Source organism: Cydia amplana, chromosome 1 (assembly GCF_948474715.1).
Source record: "Cydia amplana chromosome 1, ilCydAmpl1.1, whole genome shotgun sequence".
Taxonomy (NCBI): Eukaryota; Metazoa; Arthropoda; class Insecta; order Lepidoptera; family Tortricidae; genus Cydia; species Cydia amplana.
In genome coordinates this window covers 10,379,789-10,401,744 of record NC_086069.1, presented here as the reverse complement: position 1 = coordinate 10,401,744, position 21,956 = coordinate 10,379,789, and the positions used below count along the sequence as shown (strand labels likewise).

Below are 21,956 nucleotides of genomic sequence, written 5' to 3'. Positions count from 1 at the left end.
TAGGTATATGCCAAAAGGCAACCAAAAGGTGAAAAGGTCCAGCCAGCCCGCCATCGCCTTACAAAAACGTATTACTTATTTCCTATATTTATTACGAGCTTGTAGCATGGTACGAGGGGTATTCAAAATATTCTCGGTATGAGAATGAAAACAAACAAGTACGAAAAGTTTGATATTTTTATTTTTCAATATACTCCCCCCCTATGTTCATACACTTAAAAGATCGATCAATTATTTTTTTTAATCCCTCGTAAAAATATTTTTTATCTTTCGTGTAAAAATGCTCCTCCACTGCCGCCTTCAATGCTTCATCGTCAGAAAATTTATTTCCACGCAGATCCTTTTTAAGATTGGGGAGCAAAAAGAAGTCGCTGGGGGCTAAGTCCGGACTATACGGTGGGTGAGTAACAGTTTTAAACCCACGTTCAACAATAGCTGCCTTGGCAATATGAGCAGTATAGACGGGGGCGTTGTCATGCAGAAGCAGAATACCTTTGGTTAACTTTCCTCGCCTCTTTTCTTTAATTACATCCTTTAATTGACGTAGAATGTTAGCGTAGTACTGTCCTGTGATATCTACACCTTTTTCTTTATAATCGATTAGTAATACTCCTTCACAATCCCAAAATATCGTGGCCATGACCTTGCCAGCTGAAGGGATGACCTTCAACTTCTTGGGATGAGCTGAACCCTTAATGTGCCACTGCATGGACTCTTGTTTACTCTCTGGGTCATAATGATGAACCCAGGTTTCATCTCCAGTAACTATTCTTTGCAGCACCTCATCAGGATTTTCACCGCACAGGTCAATAAAATCGGAACAACAAGCTACACGCATGTCTTTTTGAAGCCGAGTCAGCATTCGCGGAACCCATCTTGCACTTACTTTTGACATATTAAGATGGTCATGTATAATATCATGTACGGTACCAATAGAGAGATTGGTTACTTGTGCTATAGATTTTACCTTCACTCGACCATCTTCCAATATAAGTTTTTCCACTTTATCAATATTTTCTTGTGAAGTAGCTACTACAGGCCGGCCAGGTCTAGGGTCATCTTCAATACTCTCCCTTCCGCGTTTAAACTCGCTTGACCACTTTTGAATGGTAGATAAAGAAGGAGCAGACTCACGGTAAACACAATCCATTTCCTCTTTTATGGTTTTTTGATTTTTACCCTGTTTTGTCAAGAATTTTATCACGCATCGATGTTCTAATTTAGTTAACATTGTCAATTCGCACAGGATGTTCATGTTTGTTCAGCAATTGCAGAAAAACAAAAGACTATCTCGGTTCGAATTATACTTTTTTTTAATGTCAATGAATAAACCTTAGCGGCCAGTAACGAAAGAAATTTTAGAAGAGGTCGTAAGATATCAATACCGAGAATATTTTGAACGCCCCTCGTAGGTACCGACTACGCTACGCCACGAGCAAGCAGGACGACCGGGTTGGGTTTTTCTGCTTAGTAAAATTTATAGGTCATTTATATAGGAAGACGCGAATATAGGTACAATCATACTGAAATATTTCTTTGAATACTTACTGCAGCTTTTTTAGTTTGCTAGAAAAATCTCTCGGCGTAGTTTCAGTTTATTTTGCTGTAGTCCTGTTTTGCCGTTCCCAGGATGACATGCCTGCCTACTTTTTGCATACCTATGGACCCTATGGTACCTACTGTACCTACCGACATCACTACACCCCACCTATATTGACTCCTTCTAAGGTCAGCCACCAGTGTCGTGCTTTAACCTTTTGGACGCCGCCTTTTGGAATGACCGATATATCCGCACCGTAGGTTCAACGCCAAAGACCGATTAATCGGTCACAGACCACAGAGCAACATCGACCTACGTGCATATACATAAAGTTCAACTTCAGTTTTGACACTTCAATGATGTGGCGTCTGAGTGACAGCTTTTGTGTTTGACATCGCGTGGAAAAGGTTAAATTCGGACCAGTTGGGATTGGGACTTGATGGTTTAATTATTTGCCTACTCACGGGACGGTGGATTGAGTTGCGTAGGTACCTAAGGATGGTATTCCACCTGTCAAATTTCTTGTTCATTGCCATCAGCCCATCATCATCATAATCGGTCATTGCATTATCATTGCGTCTCACTCCCTCATTAAGCAAAATTTAAGACTCAAATACAAATTGCCCTAGAAATTGGACAGGTGGAATACCACCCTAATATACGGCGCTCACAGGATACGAGTATTTTGGCTTTCAGCTGAAGACGTGAATCTTGTCAGATTTTTTATTCAATTGAATAATATGATACCAAAACATTCTCATAAGCGGGCGCTTGGTCGTCGCTTGCAGGAAACGTGCGAGGTTAGGTATTTACATGCATTGGGTTCATAGGTAGGTACCTACTTATAAAGCCTGTAATACCTAGGTTATTTCAGAAAACCGGGCAAGTGCGAGTCGGACTCGTGCACGGAGGGTTCCGCACCATCAACAAAAAATAGAGCAAAACAAGCAAAAAAAAAAAACAAGCAAAAAAACGGTCACCCATCCAAGTACTGACCCCGCCCGACGTTGCAAAATCACGTTTGTTGTATGGGAGCCCCACTTAAATCTTTATTTTATTCTGTTTTTAGTATTTGTTGTTATAGCGGCAACAGAAATACATCATCTGTGAAAATTTCAACTGTCTAGCTATCACGGTTTGTGAGATACAGCCTGGTGACAGACGGACGGACGGACGGACGGACGGACGGACAGCGGAGTCTTAGTAATAGGGTCCCGTTTTTACCCCTTTGGGTACGGAACCCTAAAAAGTGCACTTTCACTCAATCAAAATAAAACTTTGTCAATTCACAGAATGGTCCATATATTTCATATAGAATAAAATCACAATGCAATAAGGTATAATTATTTTACACATTAATATAACAGACATTTTGGAGTATTAACGGTGAATATTTCAATAACTTATTTGCTATTTATGTAATACCAGCGGCATGTGCAAGTGTAAATGCAACTCGCCTACGGCATTTTATATTGATGGTGAATCTGAATGTATTGATTAGGTACTAAACGTGAACACAAATACAAAAAAAAGTGCTCCGACTTTTAAAATTGGTATTTTTAGTGAGTTGGAATGAATTATTTTAACCATAGCAAATAAATATATTTACTTGCACAAAATAAACAGTAGGTACACTCAGCATAATGATAATCTTAGCTAAAGTAGCCAAACGTATACAACACACCTTTGTGACCATGGGAATAAGGATGGTTTGCAATCCTATTTGGCATCTTTGGCTATCACTGTGTATACTGTCTATTTGATGCTGACTGTACAAATGTACATAGGTGATATCTATAATGAAATTTTGAACTTGGTACGTTATATTCATCATAAGTTATAATTTACATTGTATATGAATAATTTTAATAGGTTTATTTAATTTATTATCTGAAAACTACTGGTCATTTTGCAATATTGTCAAATACTTTTTATGTGACAATATTTTGCAATCTCTGGCAACATGCCTCGCAAACTTACTGTGTTTTTGGCAGGTAACTAAGTTATAGTAATGTGAAGGGCAGTCTCACAGTCCTACTAACACAACTTCAAAGTTTCCGTATACTGAAATACAATGTAGTAAGAATGTGACTAGACCCTTTAAAATTGAGATTGCAGCGTTACCTAGGTACTTAAAGATCCATTATTCTATGTAAATATATATTTACAAATATTTAATCTAAATATATTTATATTATTTATTCTATAAGTATCTTCATAATGTGATTTTTTGGTTTGAATTTGTTTTCCGAAGGAAAGTAAAGAAAAATATCGTGTGTTTCATAATAATAGTTCATAAGGATTTGTATTTATTAGGTACGTCATTTGATATTAACACAAGTAAAAAACTAAGCAAAATGTGCAATACTGGCCACTTTACGGTAATCCTAGGTTTAGAAAATATTTGCAATACGGAAATAGCTGTTTTTTGCAATATGAAATTCAAATGAAATCATTTATATTTTAAAACACATTTTATGAAACACAGAATACAACGTTTTACCTACTATTATACTATCTCTAAACATTTGATAGTTTAATGTGAGATGTAGGTACATATTATATATCCTTTTTTTCGCCTAAGGATTCGGTTTAATAAAACTTGTGCTGAAAAATATGTTTTTCTAAAATACTCTCATAAAGATAATTGTGATGAAATGTACCTAAATACACCAACGAATTATATACAATTATATATACAATTATATTCAGACTTTTTACATATAAAAATGTCAACCGACATTAGTTCTTTATTAAATATTCACATTGACGGTTATTAATTGTATAGTTTACCCATAAATATAATAAAGGATTCAATATTTGTTTATATATTATATTAGTAATATTAATGAATATATCATAAATACAATTTAATACTATTCCTGAACACAGGACAGGTACAGTTATTATGTGTTTAAAATTCATATATTTATTGTTATTTATTTTATTTATATATAGGTATGACTAGTGATATGTAACAACAACATTAACACGAAGGTATGGTAAAGTGATCCGCAAGTATATTAGAGATTGTTAATTTCAATACTTTAAAATATTTAATCTTAATATTGTATGCACCATGGGGAAACTAACATCACGATGGTAATTTAAAATATAACTAACTAATTACAGATAAACTAATTTTATTAAATATAGTTCAGGCTTTTTGGTAGGTCCCTTTACTAGGGAATTTAACTAGGGCAAAAACAATCTTGAATATGGAGGTAGGTATTGAACATTCATCTTAAAACTACGTTTATTATGCATTACATCCAGACACGTTTAAACGACTATAATTTTGGTCACTCGCACAAATTTACAAAAACCACACAATATCAATGATAATAGCATACAAAACAATGATAGGAGCTACGTGCTTGAGTCGTTTTCGTATTTCTTAAGCAAAACTTCAGACTTTTGCTCAGATGGCAGAGCGCTGGAGTATCTATCCAGAGGCCGTGAGTTCAAGTCTCACCCAAGACAGTAATTTTTCCACTTTGAAATTTATAAATAGCTTAAAAACTTCAGATTTATGAAACAGTCTCAGAATGAGAAGACGCCCAAGTCGCCCAAGTTTCATCTCGGTATACGTACTTCTACTTCGTTTTTTTTAGCATTATAAATAAGGCAAACAATCTTGATGTGTCTTTTAATTGAAAAACACATTTTAAAAATAAGTTACGGGAAATATGTAACAATTATGAATCTAATACGATTTTTTATAGTCTTCTGCTTTCATAAGTAATAGTTATTGATTTTTAAAAAGTGTTATTCAATTAAAAGACGTCAAAATCGCTTACCTTCTTTCAAGTTTTTTCTAATGCTAAAAAAAAAAACGAACTATAGTTATACATTTTAGACTTATGATTATAGAATATCTCCGGATCTTTCGGTTTAAACTTTTGAATAATTTGTACACCATAATAGTAGTAACATACTTGTACGTTTTAGTTAAATGACTTCCAATAATAATGTCAAATAATGTGTGTATATTAAAGACTGTATCCAACGGCTTAAGTAAGTTAAAGATCTTTAGGTACCTATAGTCTGTCCGCTTTTCTAAGATCAAGTTTAGTGCGCCATAGTCAATCTATGGCGCACTAGACTTAGAACGGAATCGGACATACTATACGAGTATATACCTAATATTTTAACAACAGACACTGTTGACGTATATGTTTTTTTAGCCAACTTTGATAATATAAAATGCATTATATGTATTTTCTTATGTTGGGCAAAAATAATACTATTCATTGTATAGTTGTCATGGATCTTATTAATTAATTTATAGGTTCGTAGAACACCTGGGTTTCTCAAAGTAACATCGCATTTATACTCTCACGTATTTCCTTACAACAATTACAAGAAAAGTCCCTTCAGTACAATGAGTAATAACAATTTTTCATCCTCAATATTCTTATTAAGTAATTCCCTTGTGCTTAAGAACTATGATGTACCTATTAACGACATTGAGACATCTCATGATGCACGAGTATGCATTTTGTTTCTAGGAATTCCCCGAAGCTTAAAATTATGCCTTTAAAATAAGGCTATGTACACACTGACGTCCCTTCACGTCAAACTTAAGCTGGCGCTACACTGCCGGCTTAAGCGGAATGCTTGGATCATACATTCGACTCTGGTCCTTCGGTGTTGTGCTTGAAAGAGGCCCGAATTCGTGCCAAATATAGCGCACATATGTGACCGTAGCATTTGTTGTACCATTCCGGAGTCCGCCCCCTGCAAACAAAAAAAAACTTAAAATACATGCATGTCTATACAGGGTACTGAATAGGTGAAGAGCATTTACTGACAGAGCAGCACCCAGAAAGCTTAAACACATCTACCAGTCAAGTTATTGAAGTTATCCACTCATATGACACAAGTTTTTGGATTATATATGTAGCTGAGCGGTCGCCGGATCCAAAAGCCGTCGTATCGAGTGTAAACTTTCAACGACCTCCGTAAAATCGGCCCCAATTTCACATCGGTGACAGGTGCGACAATTGTAAAACATCACTGTTGCTGACGTCACAGGCATCCATGGGCTACGGTTACCGCTTACCATCGGGCGGGCCGTATTCCTGTTTGTCACCATCATTGTATTATTAAAAAAAACTTTATTATATCGGAAATAAACAGGTATTTCTCTTGCGATGTTTATGACAATTGTCACAAGATTTCAAAGAATTTCGTGTAATTCTTGACAGGAAATGAGTTCTGTGTCGGAATTTCGGGACAAGTGTCGTGTTTCTTGTGACTATTGTCATTAGCTTCGCAAAATAAGTACTTATTTATAGGCGATATAATGGAGTTTTATTAAAAATAAAATGTTGGTGGCAAACAAGCACACCGCCCGTCCGATGGTAAGCGGTTACCATAGCCTATGGAGGCCTGTGACGTCAGTAACGGTGATGTCGACAATTGTCGCACCTGTCACCATGGTGAAATAGGATTGTATTCTTACATAGTGTCAACCCTGGCCAGATGCACCAGTCGGCTGCGGCCCTTGCCGGCCGGCTGTGCGAGGTAGCGCGAGGCGAGCACCACGCCGCGGGACCCGTCGGTGGGCTGGTTGCCGTGCGCGACCGAAGTCTCGGCCACCGCGCACCAACCTCCGCCACCGCCGCCTTGCTGCCAGGATCTATAAATAAAAGAATCAAACGTCTGTATAATGCAGTTCCAAATCGACAAACTATAACACTGGGAAACCTTTTTTTTTGGAAAAAACAATCGAATAAAAACGTTCCATATAATAATACTCGTAATACTCGCTTAGAAAATTTCACTGGAATCGGTTGAAAAATGTGACGTGTAGGGGAGAACAGCAGGACATACGAATGCATTTTTTCCTTGGCTTGAGAAAAAAACCTTGGCTTCGCTCGGACAAAAATCGTAACGAACATAATAAAGATAACCATGGCTGCTGGTGCAACGTAAGTTATGAAAACAATGCCCAACATGTTTGTGCAATTTGTTTCAGTTTGATAATATTTTATACAAGTTCCTATTAGTTTTGTACGTTGTTTTTCCGATAACGTCATTATAATACCTAATATAGTATTATAATACCAACGCATTTTCCTGTTTTGAGCTTTAACGTCATAAGTGTCATAACCCTTGACGTTATGTTTCGTCATGTTTAATCCAAATGGTTCGTGATGAGTTGTGAATGCAAAGTTTTTTTTCATGGTGGAGAGTAGAGATGGCCGAAGCAGTGATGCCGGGCCAAACATATAAAATTGCTCAACAATTACTTTATTATGAAAAATATATATTATGAAAAATGTAAGTATACCTACCTCAAAACACAGTAATCTCTTTGTGGTAGGTTGATGCTCGAGGCGGTTATGAATTGGAACACCTCTGCGTTCGTGCCGAGCTTCTCAGCGACCCGCCACTTCACTAACGAGTCGTCCCAGATGTGACGCTCGCGAAGAATTCTGTAATACATTACAATTATAATGGCCTAAAATAAGCAGGTGATCACGTAATCTGAACTGTATTAGTAAGGTTTATGCGCTGTTATTGGTCCGAATCTGGCTTCGTTCTTAATCTTAAACTCAAGAACCAAATTCGTATGTATGATTCTCTTCCACTTCGTTAAAGCTGGCGCTTTATCTTATTACTTTTTAGTATACTCACACCCTTATAATTTAAAACAAGCCCGTTATGTACCATCAGCCGCAAAAGTGCACGGCGACTTTATCAATGAATTCATTCATAATTTCTCCATGCAATTTCGCAGCTCACTAAATATTCTACAAATTTCGGAATGGATAGGTATAATCTTACTTTTTAGACAATTAGAACTAGGAAAAGGAGTGAACCAATTGTACTTTTTGAGATGATTTTCAAACGAAGCTAGAGGCAGCAGTTAATATGAAGACACTAACCTCTGCATAACCTCCTGCGGCGGAGCCTCCACGTCCGTGGTAGCCCTCCATAGCCGCAGAGGGTGCCCATCGCCGACCTTCTTGCAGCACAACTCCACGTGAGGCGCTGCCCCGGACACTGACATCCATCCTCTCGTTCTGGAAGTTTCATTGTTTATTGGTACCGTTCACAATTCGTAAACCTTATTTAAAGTCAGTTAGAAGTATTGTTGTTAGTACAGTCAAGTGTAAAAATATGGGTACACACGTCATACTCAAAAATATTACCCATAGCTCTTAGGCCGCCTTTACACCTGTAAGTTTTACTTACGTAAGTAGGGACAAAGCCATTTGTTAGAATGAGATAACTATATTCATCTCTCATTCTGTGGTATAGCTGTGTCCCTACTTACGTGAGTAAAACTTACAAGTGTAAATCCGGCCTTATGTCAGCGAATTAAGAACTATGGGACATTTTTACACTTGACTGTGTTTCTTTTTAAAACACCGTGTTAGGTGTTGTACCTATTTATGTAGTTTAATTTCAAAATTCCTTTATTGGATTTTAAGTAGATATGCAGCAAAAGTTATGTCAAAGTTTTACGAGTACATTTGAAGAAGACTGCGCGGCACCATATATTTTGCTGATATTTTGTAGTAACTGAGTTGTCATACCTTAACTTCTGACAACTACCTAAAGTTACCGCACAGTTACAGAGCCGTACAGCGTCATTTAGGTACATTGGCTGCCGAATTCGAATTAGGTAATTTTTTTTTCTTTACGCATCCATCTAATACAATATAATCAGATACTATAGTTAGGTAATATTCAAGATGAACAATCCTCCATTTTAACTTTTTGAAAATGTATAGAAAAACGCTGCTTGTTGATGCATATCATTAAATTAGTAATGCCCTAAGAAGTATAAGACACTAACTAGTTCACAGAAGAAACAAACAAAAACACCTAAGTGGCCACTACAAATGAAAATGATGTGCCGAAATTATTAGTAACTTTTTTACTACTTATGTCTACCTTGAACTGAACTCTGAGCAATGAGCACTGATATTTTACCAAATCGGTATCGACTTAAGGGTGAAATAAAAAATATTATCTTACGTAACTTTATTTTATGTGCTCGATATTTGGTTTATTAAGCTGAATGGGTACCAGATACCTACGGACTAAATAATAAGCACACTTTCATGACTGTAGCCATTAACGAAAGGTAAAACAAGTTTACATTCGGATAGGTATAAAGCTAATAGAGCTTTTATTCCGAAATGTTTTGAATAATAGTATTTAATGCTATTACTTCAGTACAAAGCAGACATTCCTTTCAATAAAAGGCTACCTACATCAATGGAAATGAAGATGGCAGAAGTTCTATAACACCGAGATCTCACCTCTTTCCTGAACGGCCACAGATTCTAAAAAAGCACGAGAAAAGTTAAAACTATGAGAAATACCAGTATCTGACAAAAACATTCTAAGAGAACAGGTCTACGTTAGTAAAACACGGAAATATCGACGCCAAGTGAAAGAAAGTAGGTAGGTACTGATTTGATGTTGACTTACTTTTCTTTGGCTTCTTTTAGTAAAGCTTTAATGCAGGCTTGTTGAAAACCTTTCCAGTCTTGGTTGAAATCTGCTCCTAATTCTTCTAGCGCAACCTGCAATGAAAAGAAACTCATTATTACATCTCCATATAAATTCCAATTAAAGATTAATTTATTCTAAGCGAGCGGGAAGCGTGAGCAAAGTGTCTCCGTTTCATCTTGGGCATTTTGGGCAAACATGCTTTTGTATGTTGCTCCATTCTCAACTGATTGGGGTTGCGAGGTCTACTACACAGCGCCTTGTTTTTAGTTAGATTGGTACCAACATATTTGGTTTGTGGGCCATCTATCAATCTAGAGCAGCGGTCGGCAACCTTTTAGCAGCCATGGGCCATATAGTAGTTAACGAAGTTGACGCGGGCCGCACTCTGTTAATATTTATGACTTTATCAGACATTTTCGTTTGTCAATATTACATACAAAATAGCCAGGGAGGCTCACGGGCCGCAAATGACAGGTTCACGGGCCGCATGCGGCCCGCAGGCCGCGGGTTGCCGACCGCTGATCTAGAGGATTCCTCAAAGTTCAGATACGTCAAAATCAGGGGCGCTGTTATTTGGCTGCCCAATCCAAACCTTTCAGCTGTTTTAGATAGACCTCCATAGACATTCCACGTCATTACTTACTGAATAATGACGCTCGTGGCGTTTAGATAGCATCTATTCAAGTCATAAAACCCTTTACTCAATCTACAGTTCTACACTAAGAAAGAAGTCATATTACTCACAGGCACACTCTCCTCGAAATAGTTGAACTTGCACCGCGCCAGCATGTCCGCTGGCGCCAAAAACAGCTGCTGGTGCTTCTGAATGAGGAGTAGGAGACATGCATGAGCTGCGCGACTTTCGCTGATTTGCCGCTGATCGGCCACGCTTTCTATCACCATTCTGGAATAAAATTATGGTTTTCAGATTCATGATTCATTTACCCACATGGCGGTCTTTTGAATCTCTTCCAGACCCCATTTTATGAAATAGCGAGTTGCAAGTTTACAAATGTAAAACAGATACTGACGTGCGAAGCGAACCATTAGCAAAGTCAGTCTTCGGCAGTTTTGCCGCTTTACATTTTTAAAAACTGTAAGACGTAGCGTTTTATAAAACACCGTCCTGCTCTCCTTGTGTAAGAAAGAGGGTTTAATTTGCAAGATATCGTTTATGGTTAGATAAGTATGATTTTAATATAGTTTTTATCTTACCGATTTGAATTTCCTTCCTTCGTACTACCAGTCTGAGGCGGCGCGTGATGTAGCCTTAGCAGCGTGGGGGCCAAACACACAGCCAAGTTAGACGCTGTCATCTGGTTCACTGCCGAATGCTCTGCAACCTGTAAGTTAACCACAATAACAATTTAACAACACTACATTGAAAATAAAATTATCAGTTTTGTTTTAATATTAACATACATATGACATATGACGGCACCACCCACTTTTTAACCGACTTCCAAATCTCAAAGAAGGAGGTTATCAATTTGGTTGTATGTTTTTTTTTTGTATAAAACTATTTATGAAGTGTTAAAAAATTATACGAAAAGTAAGTGAAAATAACCTCCTCCTGTTTTGAAGTCGGTTAAAAACAATCTGTCAATCTGTGCTTAGCTTATACCTACGTACACCACCACCTTGAGTAAAATTAATATGCCGAAAATACTATTTTTTAACTATATATAGGAACGTTAACCTCCAGAAAATAACACAAATATATCTAGGTGAACATGATACGGGTATGTTAATGACTCATTACTTATTCAAATGGTGATTCTAGCCACTCTAGGGATCCTCTATGTGTGTATATGGAATATCTCGCAACGCCATCGATCACAGTTTGCTCTTACCGCCTCATGGGAAATATGCGAGAGATAGCTGGTTTATTTACCTCGGCAAGGAATATGAGTAGTGACTGCAATGCCTCCAAGTGTTCTTCAGGCAGCAAGAGTAATGCGCACTGCACTGCGTCAGGCCTGAGAGGTTCTGGTACGTCTGGAAATAATACGTAAAATTGACCTCCTAAGATTATTAACAAACGAAACATCCAAAATTTGCCACTGAAATTTGAACCTAAATTGTAGAAAATAGAGTTGATTTTACGTTTTTTGAAAATTGAACGAAACAAAGCAAAAGAGACTCTGTTCCAATTGAACATGGTTTAAATTACATCGAACTGAATAGGTAATATAAGTAGGACCTTGGGCCTTAGGACGTTAAAACTATGATGAACAATTTCATGTAGGTATGTAATGTTTCAGTAGTAAAGTTTTACTCACGTTGAAATATCGCAATGAACGTCTCACTAAGCTTGTTCGTCAGCAGCGCGTCAGGCAACTCTCTGAAGTACTGTTTCACCATATCGGCCACGTCGTGTGCTTGCGCGCCGTCGAAGTTCAGGCTTGACTGGTGAGGGTCCACTGTGTTCATGTTTTCAATAGCGAAGGCGGCGTTCACGGCGCCTGCGCTTTCGACTAATGTGCGTAGCTTCGCTATTCTTGACTTGACACCGGCTTTCCGGAAGATACCCATCTGGAAATGGAATTATTTTGCGTTAAATACCTACTCGTACTTTAAAGAAAAAAAAGTACATTTTGTTATATTGATTCTAAGCAATCTCTCGAGCATATCGTCGCTATACTTACTCAACCTCATATGTGCAACAATCATTTGATGGAAATGTCGCTTTTCTTTCATTCGGAATACGGGTGTTTTTGTCATCAAATGAGTGTTGCAGATACGAGGTTGAGTAAGTATAGCGGCGATATGACGTCGCCGTAAATTGTCAAACCATTTGTAGGGCATGACATGACAAAGATATGGATATCCATACAAAAACTTTACCCTCCCAATCTTGCCATATTTGTCATTCCGTTGAATAAGGAAACCATTTTAGAACCGGAAATTGGGTTATTGTTGTTCATTTGCTGCCCACGAGGGCCTAAATAAATTGGCTTATTAAGAATTGACAAGATGAGTTAGACAAAACATAATCGAAACTTCCAAACAATGCCCAGTAAAGGGTGACGAAATGTCCGTTAAAATTATTTGTGTATACTTCAAGCAAAGGACTTTTTGAAGTCCTTTTGATCACCTATAACAGTCAATTAGTAAAGTAATTGGTAGGTTGGTAACGGTCATGTAATTGGTTTGCTTGTTATTCAGCATCGATTTCGTACCGTTTGACAATTGTAATGTGGAAAGAGAAAATGTAAATTTTCAATTATTTTAAAATGTAACCAATTTAAGTTTTAAAAGTAGGTGTGCAAATAAAATGCACCATCGGTACTATGAAGCTGTGCTGCTCATCTACGAGTATACCTATATTAGATACTACTTACCTACCTAATACATGCTGCTTACACCAGGAGTTAAGTAATGTAGAAATAACATTAGAATATTCAAACCACTTTAACTCTCTCTTCTTCCTCTCGTTGTCCCGGCATTTTGCCACGGCTCATGGGAGCCTGGGGTCCGCTTGGCAACTAATCCCAGTAATTGGCGTGGGCACTAGTTTTTACGAAAGCGAAAGGCCCGTATTAATTGGGATTAGTCCGGTTTCCTCGCGATGTTTTCCTTCACCGAAAAGCGACTGGTAAATATCAAATGATATTTCGTACATAAGTTCCGAAAAACTCATTGGTACGAGCCGGGGTTTGAACCCGCGACCTCCGGATTGCAAGTCGCACGTTCTTACCGCTAGGCCACCAGCGCTTTTTCAAACCACTTTAACTAACAAAAGTTTAATAAATAAACCCAACATAAAAGACAAACGCAACAATAGCGTGACGTACCTGGTCGAGGGCGTTGTTTTTCAGCCAATTGAGTGCGCACTGTATGGGCTTCGGCAAAGAATGGCCTGTCCTCTGCAGCGACACGGTGAGGGGCACGCCGAAAACGGTTTTATCTGAAAAACAATTTGCCGGAACAGGTTAGCTACTACTCCTACACAGAATGGATACCTTTTACATTCTAAAAAACAGCCAAAATGTGCCGTTTTCAACCAAAAGGGTAATACTTATTGTTGGTTGTAAATGAGGTGCTATTTCCACAAAGCTTCTATTTCAAATCAACCTTATCGACTACCGACAATGTGGTTTCCTTTAGTTGAAACATAACATATAATATAATTTAAAGACTTAAAAAGTTGGCATACCAAAAAGAGACTAAAGTTCAACTAAACAACATAAATTTAATTGCGGTTTGTGTTCACTTTCTTCTATGTTGTAGCAAATACTACCTACGTATATGCCGTCCATGAAGTATTTCAAAGAAAAAACTTAAACTGTCTAAAGTGTTAAGGTACCTTTATAATCAGGAGTCTTGATCTTTCTAATAATCTTTGGTAGTTCCCAGTTCCAACCGGACTTGTGTGAAGGGCAGTACCGCTCCATACACGCGGTGAGTCGAAGCAGGGCCAGTTTTCGCAAGATGTGCAGCTGCCCGCAGGATAGAGATGACATAGGTCGAGACACTGAAAAGGAAAAAGACAGGAAACATGTACATATTAGCAGTGGTAACCATTTTGTTAACACGCTTTTATTAGGTCGACCTGTATGTAACTAACATGTAATGGAATCTTGCAAGTTAAATTTGATCCACTTCCCGGTTTCCGATTGAGCTGAAATTTTGCATACACATGTAAGTCGGGTGACAATGCAATATTATCGTACCATCGAGCTGATCTGATGATGGAGACAGGAGGTGGCCATAGGAACTCGACCTGTATGTAACTAAATTGTAATGGAATCTTGCAAGTTAAATTTGATCCACTTCCCGGTTTCCGATTGAGCTGAAATTTTGCATGCACATGTAAGTCGGGTGACAATGCAATATTATGGTACTATCGAGCTGATCTGATGACGGAGACAGGAGGTGGCCATAGGAACTCTGTGATGAAACAACGCAATTGGACGTAGTTACAGGTAAAAGATCCAATCCACAAAAAGTTGAACAAAAGTTATGGCAGTTTAAAGTTTGAATCGGTATTCCTCTATACTGGTAGATATTTTTTATACTATGTGTTTGGATGAAAAACGAGCCAATTCGGCTTTTATATATTTATAGATACATTGTTCAGTTTCATGCAACATTTGTCGAGATATTTGACCAAATGTGGGTTGGATCCTTTTCATAAAAAAACACTTTTCATGGACTCTCGTTTTTTTTTAAATTATGCAATAAGGATCCATTCAATAAAATTGGATAAAAATCATAAATATATTATTATTAAAAACAATTGAATTAATTATTATGTATTATTTTACCATAAAAAATGAAATTAGTTTTGCTAAACAGTATTAAACCTAATAATGATCACAAAATTTCTTAAAAATTACCTATTACCGTTTTAAATTTAGAGTTTATAATTAAAATAATTCCGACTCACGCTTGACTGCACATTTCTAAAAGGTTTTCCTGTCATCTATAGGTAAAGAACTATTTTCTGTATTTTTTTCGAAATTTTAGACCCCGTAGTTTCGGAGATAAGGGGGGGGAATGGTCATTTATTGCCTATATTCTTGAATAACTGCTAAACTATTAATTCTAAAATTATAAAAAAAATGTATTTGAGATCCTAACAATGAGCTCTTTCATTTGATATATAACACGATATAGTTTGCCAAAACTTTATTTTTTAATTTTCTCATTTACCCCCCAAAAATGGCCTCCATATTTAAAATTCATTTATTTACGTTACACATCCATCTTTGGGTCACAAACTTACATATGTGTGCCAAATTTCAACTTAATTGGTCCAGTAGTTTCTGAGAAAATAGGCTGTGACAGACGGACGGACAGACAGACGAGTGATCCTATTAGGGTTCCGTTTTTTCCTTTTGGGGTTGTAATTACTGCCTCACGATTAAATTTGCCAATGCGCAGCAACACTATGACACGAACAGTGTTGCAAGTTACCAAAAAGAGAACAAATTACCAAAGTTTGTGACTTTTATAGCCTTTTCCGTCAGTAGAAAAAAGCGGCAAATTTAAAAAACGTAGGCACGGAGCGTTATCGTTCCATAGAAAATTTGAATTTCGCACCTTTTTTACTGAGAAAGTTGTTTGACATACTATGTATAACTTGCTAAAAACGTAGGAGACGAATTCAAAATATATTTAATTATTTTTGCGTGTTTTATTATTTATAAAAGATGAAAAACGATTGATATGTTTAAAATCCTATTTTATTATTTTAGTGATAATTTAACAGTTATAGCTGGTCAAACAAATCTTGTCAGTAGAAAAAGGCGCGAAATTCAAATTTTCTATAGGACAAAATAATCCTTCGCGCCTACAGTTTTTAAATTTGCCGCGTTTTTCTACTGACACGATTTGCTTGACCAACTATAATACCGCGTTGGGTCGTTTTTATGTTTACCGTTAAATAAAAATTGTAAGTAGTGTCAATAAAAAAAAATGGTTTGGGTTGTTGCACATTTTTACAATTATTGCATATTGGTCCAAGCCAATACTTACAGTAAAAAATTAGCAGTGAGGACTTGATCATAATAGTTAAAAATAATGCCATTAGAATTTAGAAAGGAATCTTAAAAATATAGCTGGTCAAAGTGGTCAAGCAAATCTTGTCAGTAGAAAAAGGCGGCAAATTAAAAAATATATAAAGTCAGACCGTGAAAAGTCTGCAGCGATTTAGATAGTCCACGCAGTGCAAGTGTCATTTTAAACGACAAACTTCTATGAAATTATGACGTATAAATAACACTAACACTGCGTGCGCTATCAAATCCGCTGCAGACTTTTCTTGGTGCAACTATAGACGCGAAGGGTCATCGTGCCATAGAAAATTTTAAATTCGCGTCTTTTTCTACTGACAAGATTTGCCTGATCAAGTATACCTATATACATGGATTGGCTTAAAGGGGTCGTATCCAGGCCATAATTTAAACAAAAAATACTTGCATGGATCGTTTGTGCTGATCATTATCACACCAAAATAGAATTGACAACAGCTCTTAACTTAGTGATCCAAGTGAGATGAATTCTTTTTGCTGTTTATCTGAAGGATTTTAGTGTAGTAAATTTTATTTCTCAAAAGGATCCAAATGAATTGGATCATTTTCGTTAATAATATTAAGGATAAAAAGTGTGAATTACATTTTCTTAAAAATGATCCAAGCAGGTTGGATTTCTTTCGATAAAATAAATGTGGAGCAGTTCCGTAATTGATCGAATATAACTAAAAGGTTCCAAGAGAAATGGATACTTATTAGCGAATATATATTTTAACCCGTCCTACATGTGGGATGGTATCCCATGTTGATTAAAATATGAAAACGCAGTCTAAACTGGGCCTGTTTTTGCTGAATGAAAATAGACACCATAGAGCCCTCTCTGGTATACTTAACTCATGTTTTGGTAATTTTGTTCTTTTACCTGTAACTACGTCCAATTAATTGTGTTAGGGGTTTTTAGAATTGTCTCGATGAGTATTAGTTGTCTGTCGTAAGTAAGTACAGTCAGCGATAAAAGCGTGTACCAAAAATTAAATTTTTGCCAAAAACTTATTTTAAATAATAATTCTAATATATTATGTATATCTCAGATCCCGTAAACGGCGAAGTTCTTTGCATTAGTTAACCGAGACGATATCCACTGTAGATTTAAAAAATAATATTTTGCAAAACTTTTGCTTGGCTGCCATTCAGCTCCACTGACAAACAACTGGTAGGCGCCCGGATCAAGTGCCTAATTAAGCTTCGTAACTCTACATGGCAAACTTATTTCTGAAGTAAGTCTCTCTCCGTCAAAACGTAATAAAACAGCTTAATTAAATGGCAATTTTAAGTAAAAGCATTGACTTATATCTCAGGACTGGCCTTACGTGCACTAAAAATGGTACTAGTTCAGCGGTGTCACTCACGAATTCGAGCCAATCGTGTAGTCTAACGCAACTAGTTGCGACCAATAGCGCGGCCGCGCGCGCGTGGTGCGAACTCATCAACCAATCGCGTTGCAGCGTTTTCACACCGCTGTACTGGCTCCATTCATGCTCCATTCTTATTGCCCGTAAGGCTAGTCCTGAGATATATATATGTCAATGAGTAAAAGGTAATAATTACAACGTCACAAAATTACCCATAGAAGATTACTTACAATACGCTTCTGGATCCTTTTGATTGGTTACTGGCTGCAAAGTATTGTGGGCTTTGGGACCACCGTTTAGCGTAGTCGTCCGGAATGAATACCACCTCTGAATGTTATTTCTAGAAAACATACGTTTATCATAAGAACCCATTATTTCTAATGGTAGTTAAAATCTACATTGAGATCATTTAAAATTAGGTAGTAGGTAGTTAGGTACCTACACTCGTAAACTTCTATATAGAGACAACCCATAAAAAAATGTTATTATTTGAAATAAGAAACAATATAACCTACTTTTTAGATTTGATGTCAACACTGTCATCATCGTCGTCCTGGTCGCCGTCATGGGACCGTGACCCCGCAGAATTGGGACTGTCCTCGAGTTCAGAACTCCTCGATGCTGACTTGTCCCTCTTCAAGCTTCTGTCCCTAAATCTGAAATAAATATGGCGACGTAACGATAACAATAACAATATTTTTATTGATAATAAAAGTTTAGCAGGCACGTTACAGTGAACCCCGCACTAGGCATGCCCTGTATCGCGGGGGTCATGATCATCACGAGTTGCCAGTAATAAAATTTATAATTATATTAAGAAAGCGGAGTGTGTACTTGTACTTTAAATATAACTGAAGTTGTTTTACTTATCAGTTCCATTGAATAAACAATTGAGCTCAAAGTATACAAACAAAGCAAGTTTGGGTACTTTGGGCTTTATCTAAGTTTAAAACATAATCCCTTTCTATTTTTAGACCTTTCAGTTGCGCGTTTCGAAATTCTCAATTAATATTATCAGTTATCTGACAACGTACTTGTAGTTAATTTGAAGTAAGATCAAAGTGATGTCTTATAGTTGTCACAAAGAGCAGTTTAATAGTGTTTATAATACAGTCGATTTTAATTAACTTTGAATAACTAAATGTTTATAAAGACTCTAGTAAATCCAAATGATTTATAGGCATACAATATGAGCAATAGTTATAAAAATATATTTTACTTTATCGTGAGTTTTTAAACCGCCGAGCGTCTTTTGACCACGATGGTGATATAACATCAGTAAATAAAAAGAAATGACCAAAACAATACTCATATAAATGTAAAAGGTCATTACCCATACTGGTCAGCCAAGCTGAAGCGTGTATCCTTCTAAAAGGCAGTAGGCGCTGTAGAGAATCGCAACTTTTACTACTCGTTGTTGCATATTACTTACATAAATGCATTAAAATTACAAAGTTCTAAATTGGTTTAAGCGCCATAGGAAAACTAAGCACATGGTACGTTTTGTACGAGGAGGTAATTCGTCACGACATAATTAACATGCGAATATCTTAAACGCGTTAACGAGAACGTTTTTAGGATAATGGGGTTTAACTAAAGGAGCAAATTATTTCGTCTTGGCTTTACTAGATATTTAAAAATGGTTCACGGTGATTAAGTTAGTCTAGTCTATTTACGTAAGCTGAAATAACTCCTGAACATGGCAAAAACATGTCACCTAACCACTAATAGATTATTAAAACAAGTTTTCAGTAAACAGAGCGACTGGAAAAAAGTATTTTATTAATAAATGTAATTATACTCTAGACTTACGAGTAGATTACTATTTTAATACATGTAATATCCGTTCTGATAGGTCATATCATTATATGTACTCGTAATTATCTTAAACGTGGTAATAAAATACCCGTAATCATACAAAAAATACTTATGTTAACCATTAGGTACTGGTTTTGTCTATGCCGATCGTAAAGTTAATGCTAAAATATCAGAAACGAGATGTAAGATCCAATAACACTTATTTTCGTTAGGGTTCCTTCGAATTTTATAGCAATACAAAATACCTACGTTAGCTAACAACCAACAGTAAACAGCTTATATCAATCCTCAACAATAAACTCTGATTTTATGATTTCTGCATACGTAACCTTTGTATGTGTCGTTTTGGCATTAGGTACCTATTTATTGCTACATCACTATGCCATTTATGCAATAAAAAATGTCTTACTTCTGTCCTTCTTTCCCCAGGTTTAGTGAGCTGGTGCGAATAGCCTGCCGTCTATGCGTTGTGTGTCCAGGGGATTTCTGTACCTCCTTCAGCACCGCCGGGTCTGGCTTTAGATCTATTGGTGACGGAGGTTCCACGTACACCTGAAGTCAATCATTTTAATATACCGTCAGGTGACAAGCAAAACTCGCTAATTACTAAAAAATAATTTAACAAAAATCAACCTTCTTTTCGTACTAATACGGTTCACTATGGCTATGAACTTGTGATGGTACTTAGTGAGTTTTGCTTGTCACCTGACGATACGTAAGTAATGTTGCATAAAATTTCATAAGGTCATGATTTAGTAGCAGTTAGTACAATGTGTAAGACTACTCACCTCAGTATTGTGATGAGTATTATGATCTCTATAATAATTATGCCTCCAGCTGGCCGGTTGGCATTCCGAGTCACTCAGTGCACTGGAGTCATCATTCTTGATCCCTCTGTGGAAAATGCGCTTCGCCTTTCCTAATTTAGACTTAGAACTCTTATTACTCGATCCCATACTTCCGTCAGAGGCGTAACTAGAGCTATCGTCTCCAAATGGATGATTTAAAACAAAGGACTGCTCCAGCGGAGCGATGGGAGATGGTGGCATAATGGTCATAGGTGAAGGAGGTTGAGTTCGAATAGCTGGAGCATGTAAAGGAGAACTAGCAAAATCTGGGAAAGGAAAAGCTGTAGGAGTTGTGGGAGTCATGTCAATATAATTTAGATCTGGATATCGATCTGTTTGTGTATCTAAAAAGTGTGGAGAGGAGACGATGACTTCGGTTCTGTTTTGCCGTTTTCTTCTCCTTGTTTTGAGAGATTCTACACGTCTGAGTAAGGCTTTCGCGCCGTCCCGGAGTCGTTCTGAGCCAGTTCTTCTAAATCTAGTGCCGTTTTCTTCTTCATCCTCCTTGTCACTTGGTAACTGTATCATTGGTTGGCCTGGTACTGTTAGTCTGAAACAAAAGTATACGGCTGTCAATTTTAGTGATACTTTGAGCTACTATCTCTAAATATATAAAGTGTCTCACGAAAGTCCACTAACTATATATACTATCTAATAGCGTTTGTTTTGCAAATGACGTACCTAGATGGATTGAGCTTCACGAAGTGACAAGTGCGCAATCAAATTTCTTAACTTAATCTTGACATCTTTAAACGTGTATTGTGTAGCGACCCTTAACACAATTACGGAAATCGCAAAATGTTACGCCTGAATTCGTAGCCATGCAAATTCTTGCTTAACTTCGAATTACTCGTACATCCGAATAAAGTATCTTTACAATACCGTTTGATGGAATATCAGGCTAAATATACAATAAACGGTAAATTGAAAAACTTTACTGAGTATGACCATTGGCTGAATAATAAGTACCTATTTGACAATTAATTTAATCTACAGTTCTATCTAATCAGTCAGTCAGTTCTTTAATCTATTAGTTTAATCTTCAGCGTAGACGCAAAAAGAAACTAGAATTAACAGAATTTAAATCCTTCATTACCTTAGTATCTCCACTGACTTGAGTAGGTACTTTTGCTAGTCGGTGCTACAAAGCTAAGCATAATGTACTTATTAAAAGCTTGTTTGAACATTAACTTCTGATCCTTATAGTAATTTAATTGCGTCATAATTCCTAACTACAAAACTGTACTCGAGTTAAAGTCAGCTTAACTTGCTAAGTAGCATCAACCAAGTTACCTCAACTAACATTAACTTGCCTAAGTCCAGTATTAAGGTGAAAGCAAACGATCTTAACGTTTTACCCAACTTTGTTCTTAGATCTCAA

The 21,956-nt window shown here is 36.8% G+C and overlaps 1 protein-coding gene across 1 annotated transcript in view; it reads right to left on the bottom strand.

The window, feature by feature from the left end:
• Window positions 1-5,813: 5,813 nt before the first annotated feature.
• Window positions 5,814-21,956, bottom strand: part of LOC134647652 (rho GTPase-activating protein 7) — a 357,578-nt gene continuing 341,435 nt past the window's right edge. The window contains exons 6-20 of the mRNA XM_063502011.1: window positions 20,516-21,125; window positions 20,137-20,279; window positions 18,425-18,565; window positions 18,140-18,249; window positions 14,328-14,495; window positions 13,816-13,928; window positions 12,301-12,553; window positions 11,913-12,016; window positions 11,234-11,361; window positions 10,763-10,922; window positions 9,995-10,089; window positions 8,437-8,574; window positions 7,843-7,983; window positions 7,008-7,184; window positions 5,814-6,280 (exon numbers count right to left, since the gene is read on the bottom strand). Coding sequence (XP_063358081.1) covers window positions 6,166-6,280; window positions 7,008-7,184; window positions 7,843-7,983; window positions 8,437-8,574; window positions 9,995-10,089; window positions 10,763-10,922; window positions 11,234-11,361; window positions 11,913-12,016; window positions 12,301-12,553; window positions 13,816-13,928; window positions 14,328-14,495; window positions 18,140-18,249; window positions 18,425-18,565; window positions 20,137-20,279; window positions 20,516-21,125 — 2,596 coding nt within the window. The 3' untranslated portion in view covers window positions 5,814-6,165. The remainder of the gene's footprint in view (window positions 6,281-7,007; window positions 7,185-7,842; window positions 7,984-8,436; window positions 8,575-9,994; window positions 10,090-10,762; window positions 10,923-11,233; window positions 11,362-11,912; window positions 12,017-12,300; window positions 12,554-13,815; window positions 13,929-14,327; window positions 14,496-18,139; window positions 18,250-18,424; window positions 18,566-20,136; window positions 20,280-20,515; window positions 21,126-21,956) is intronic.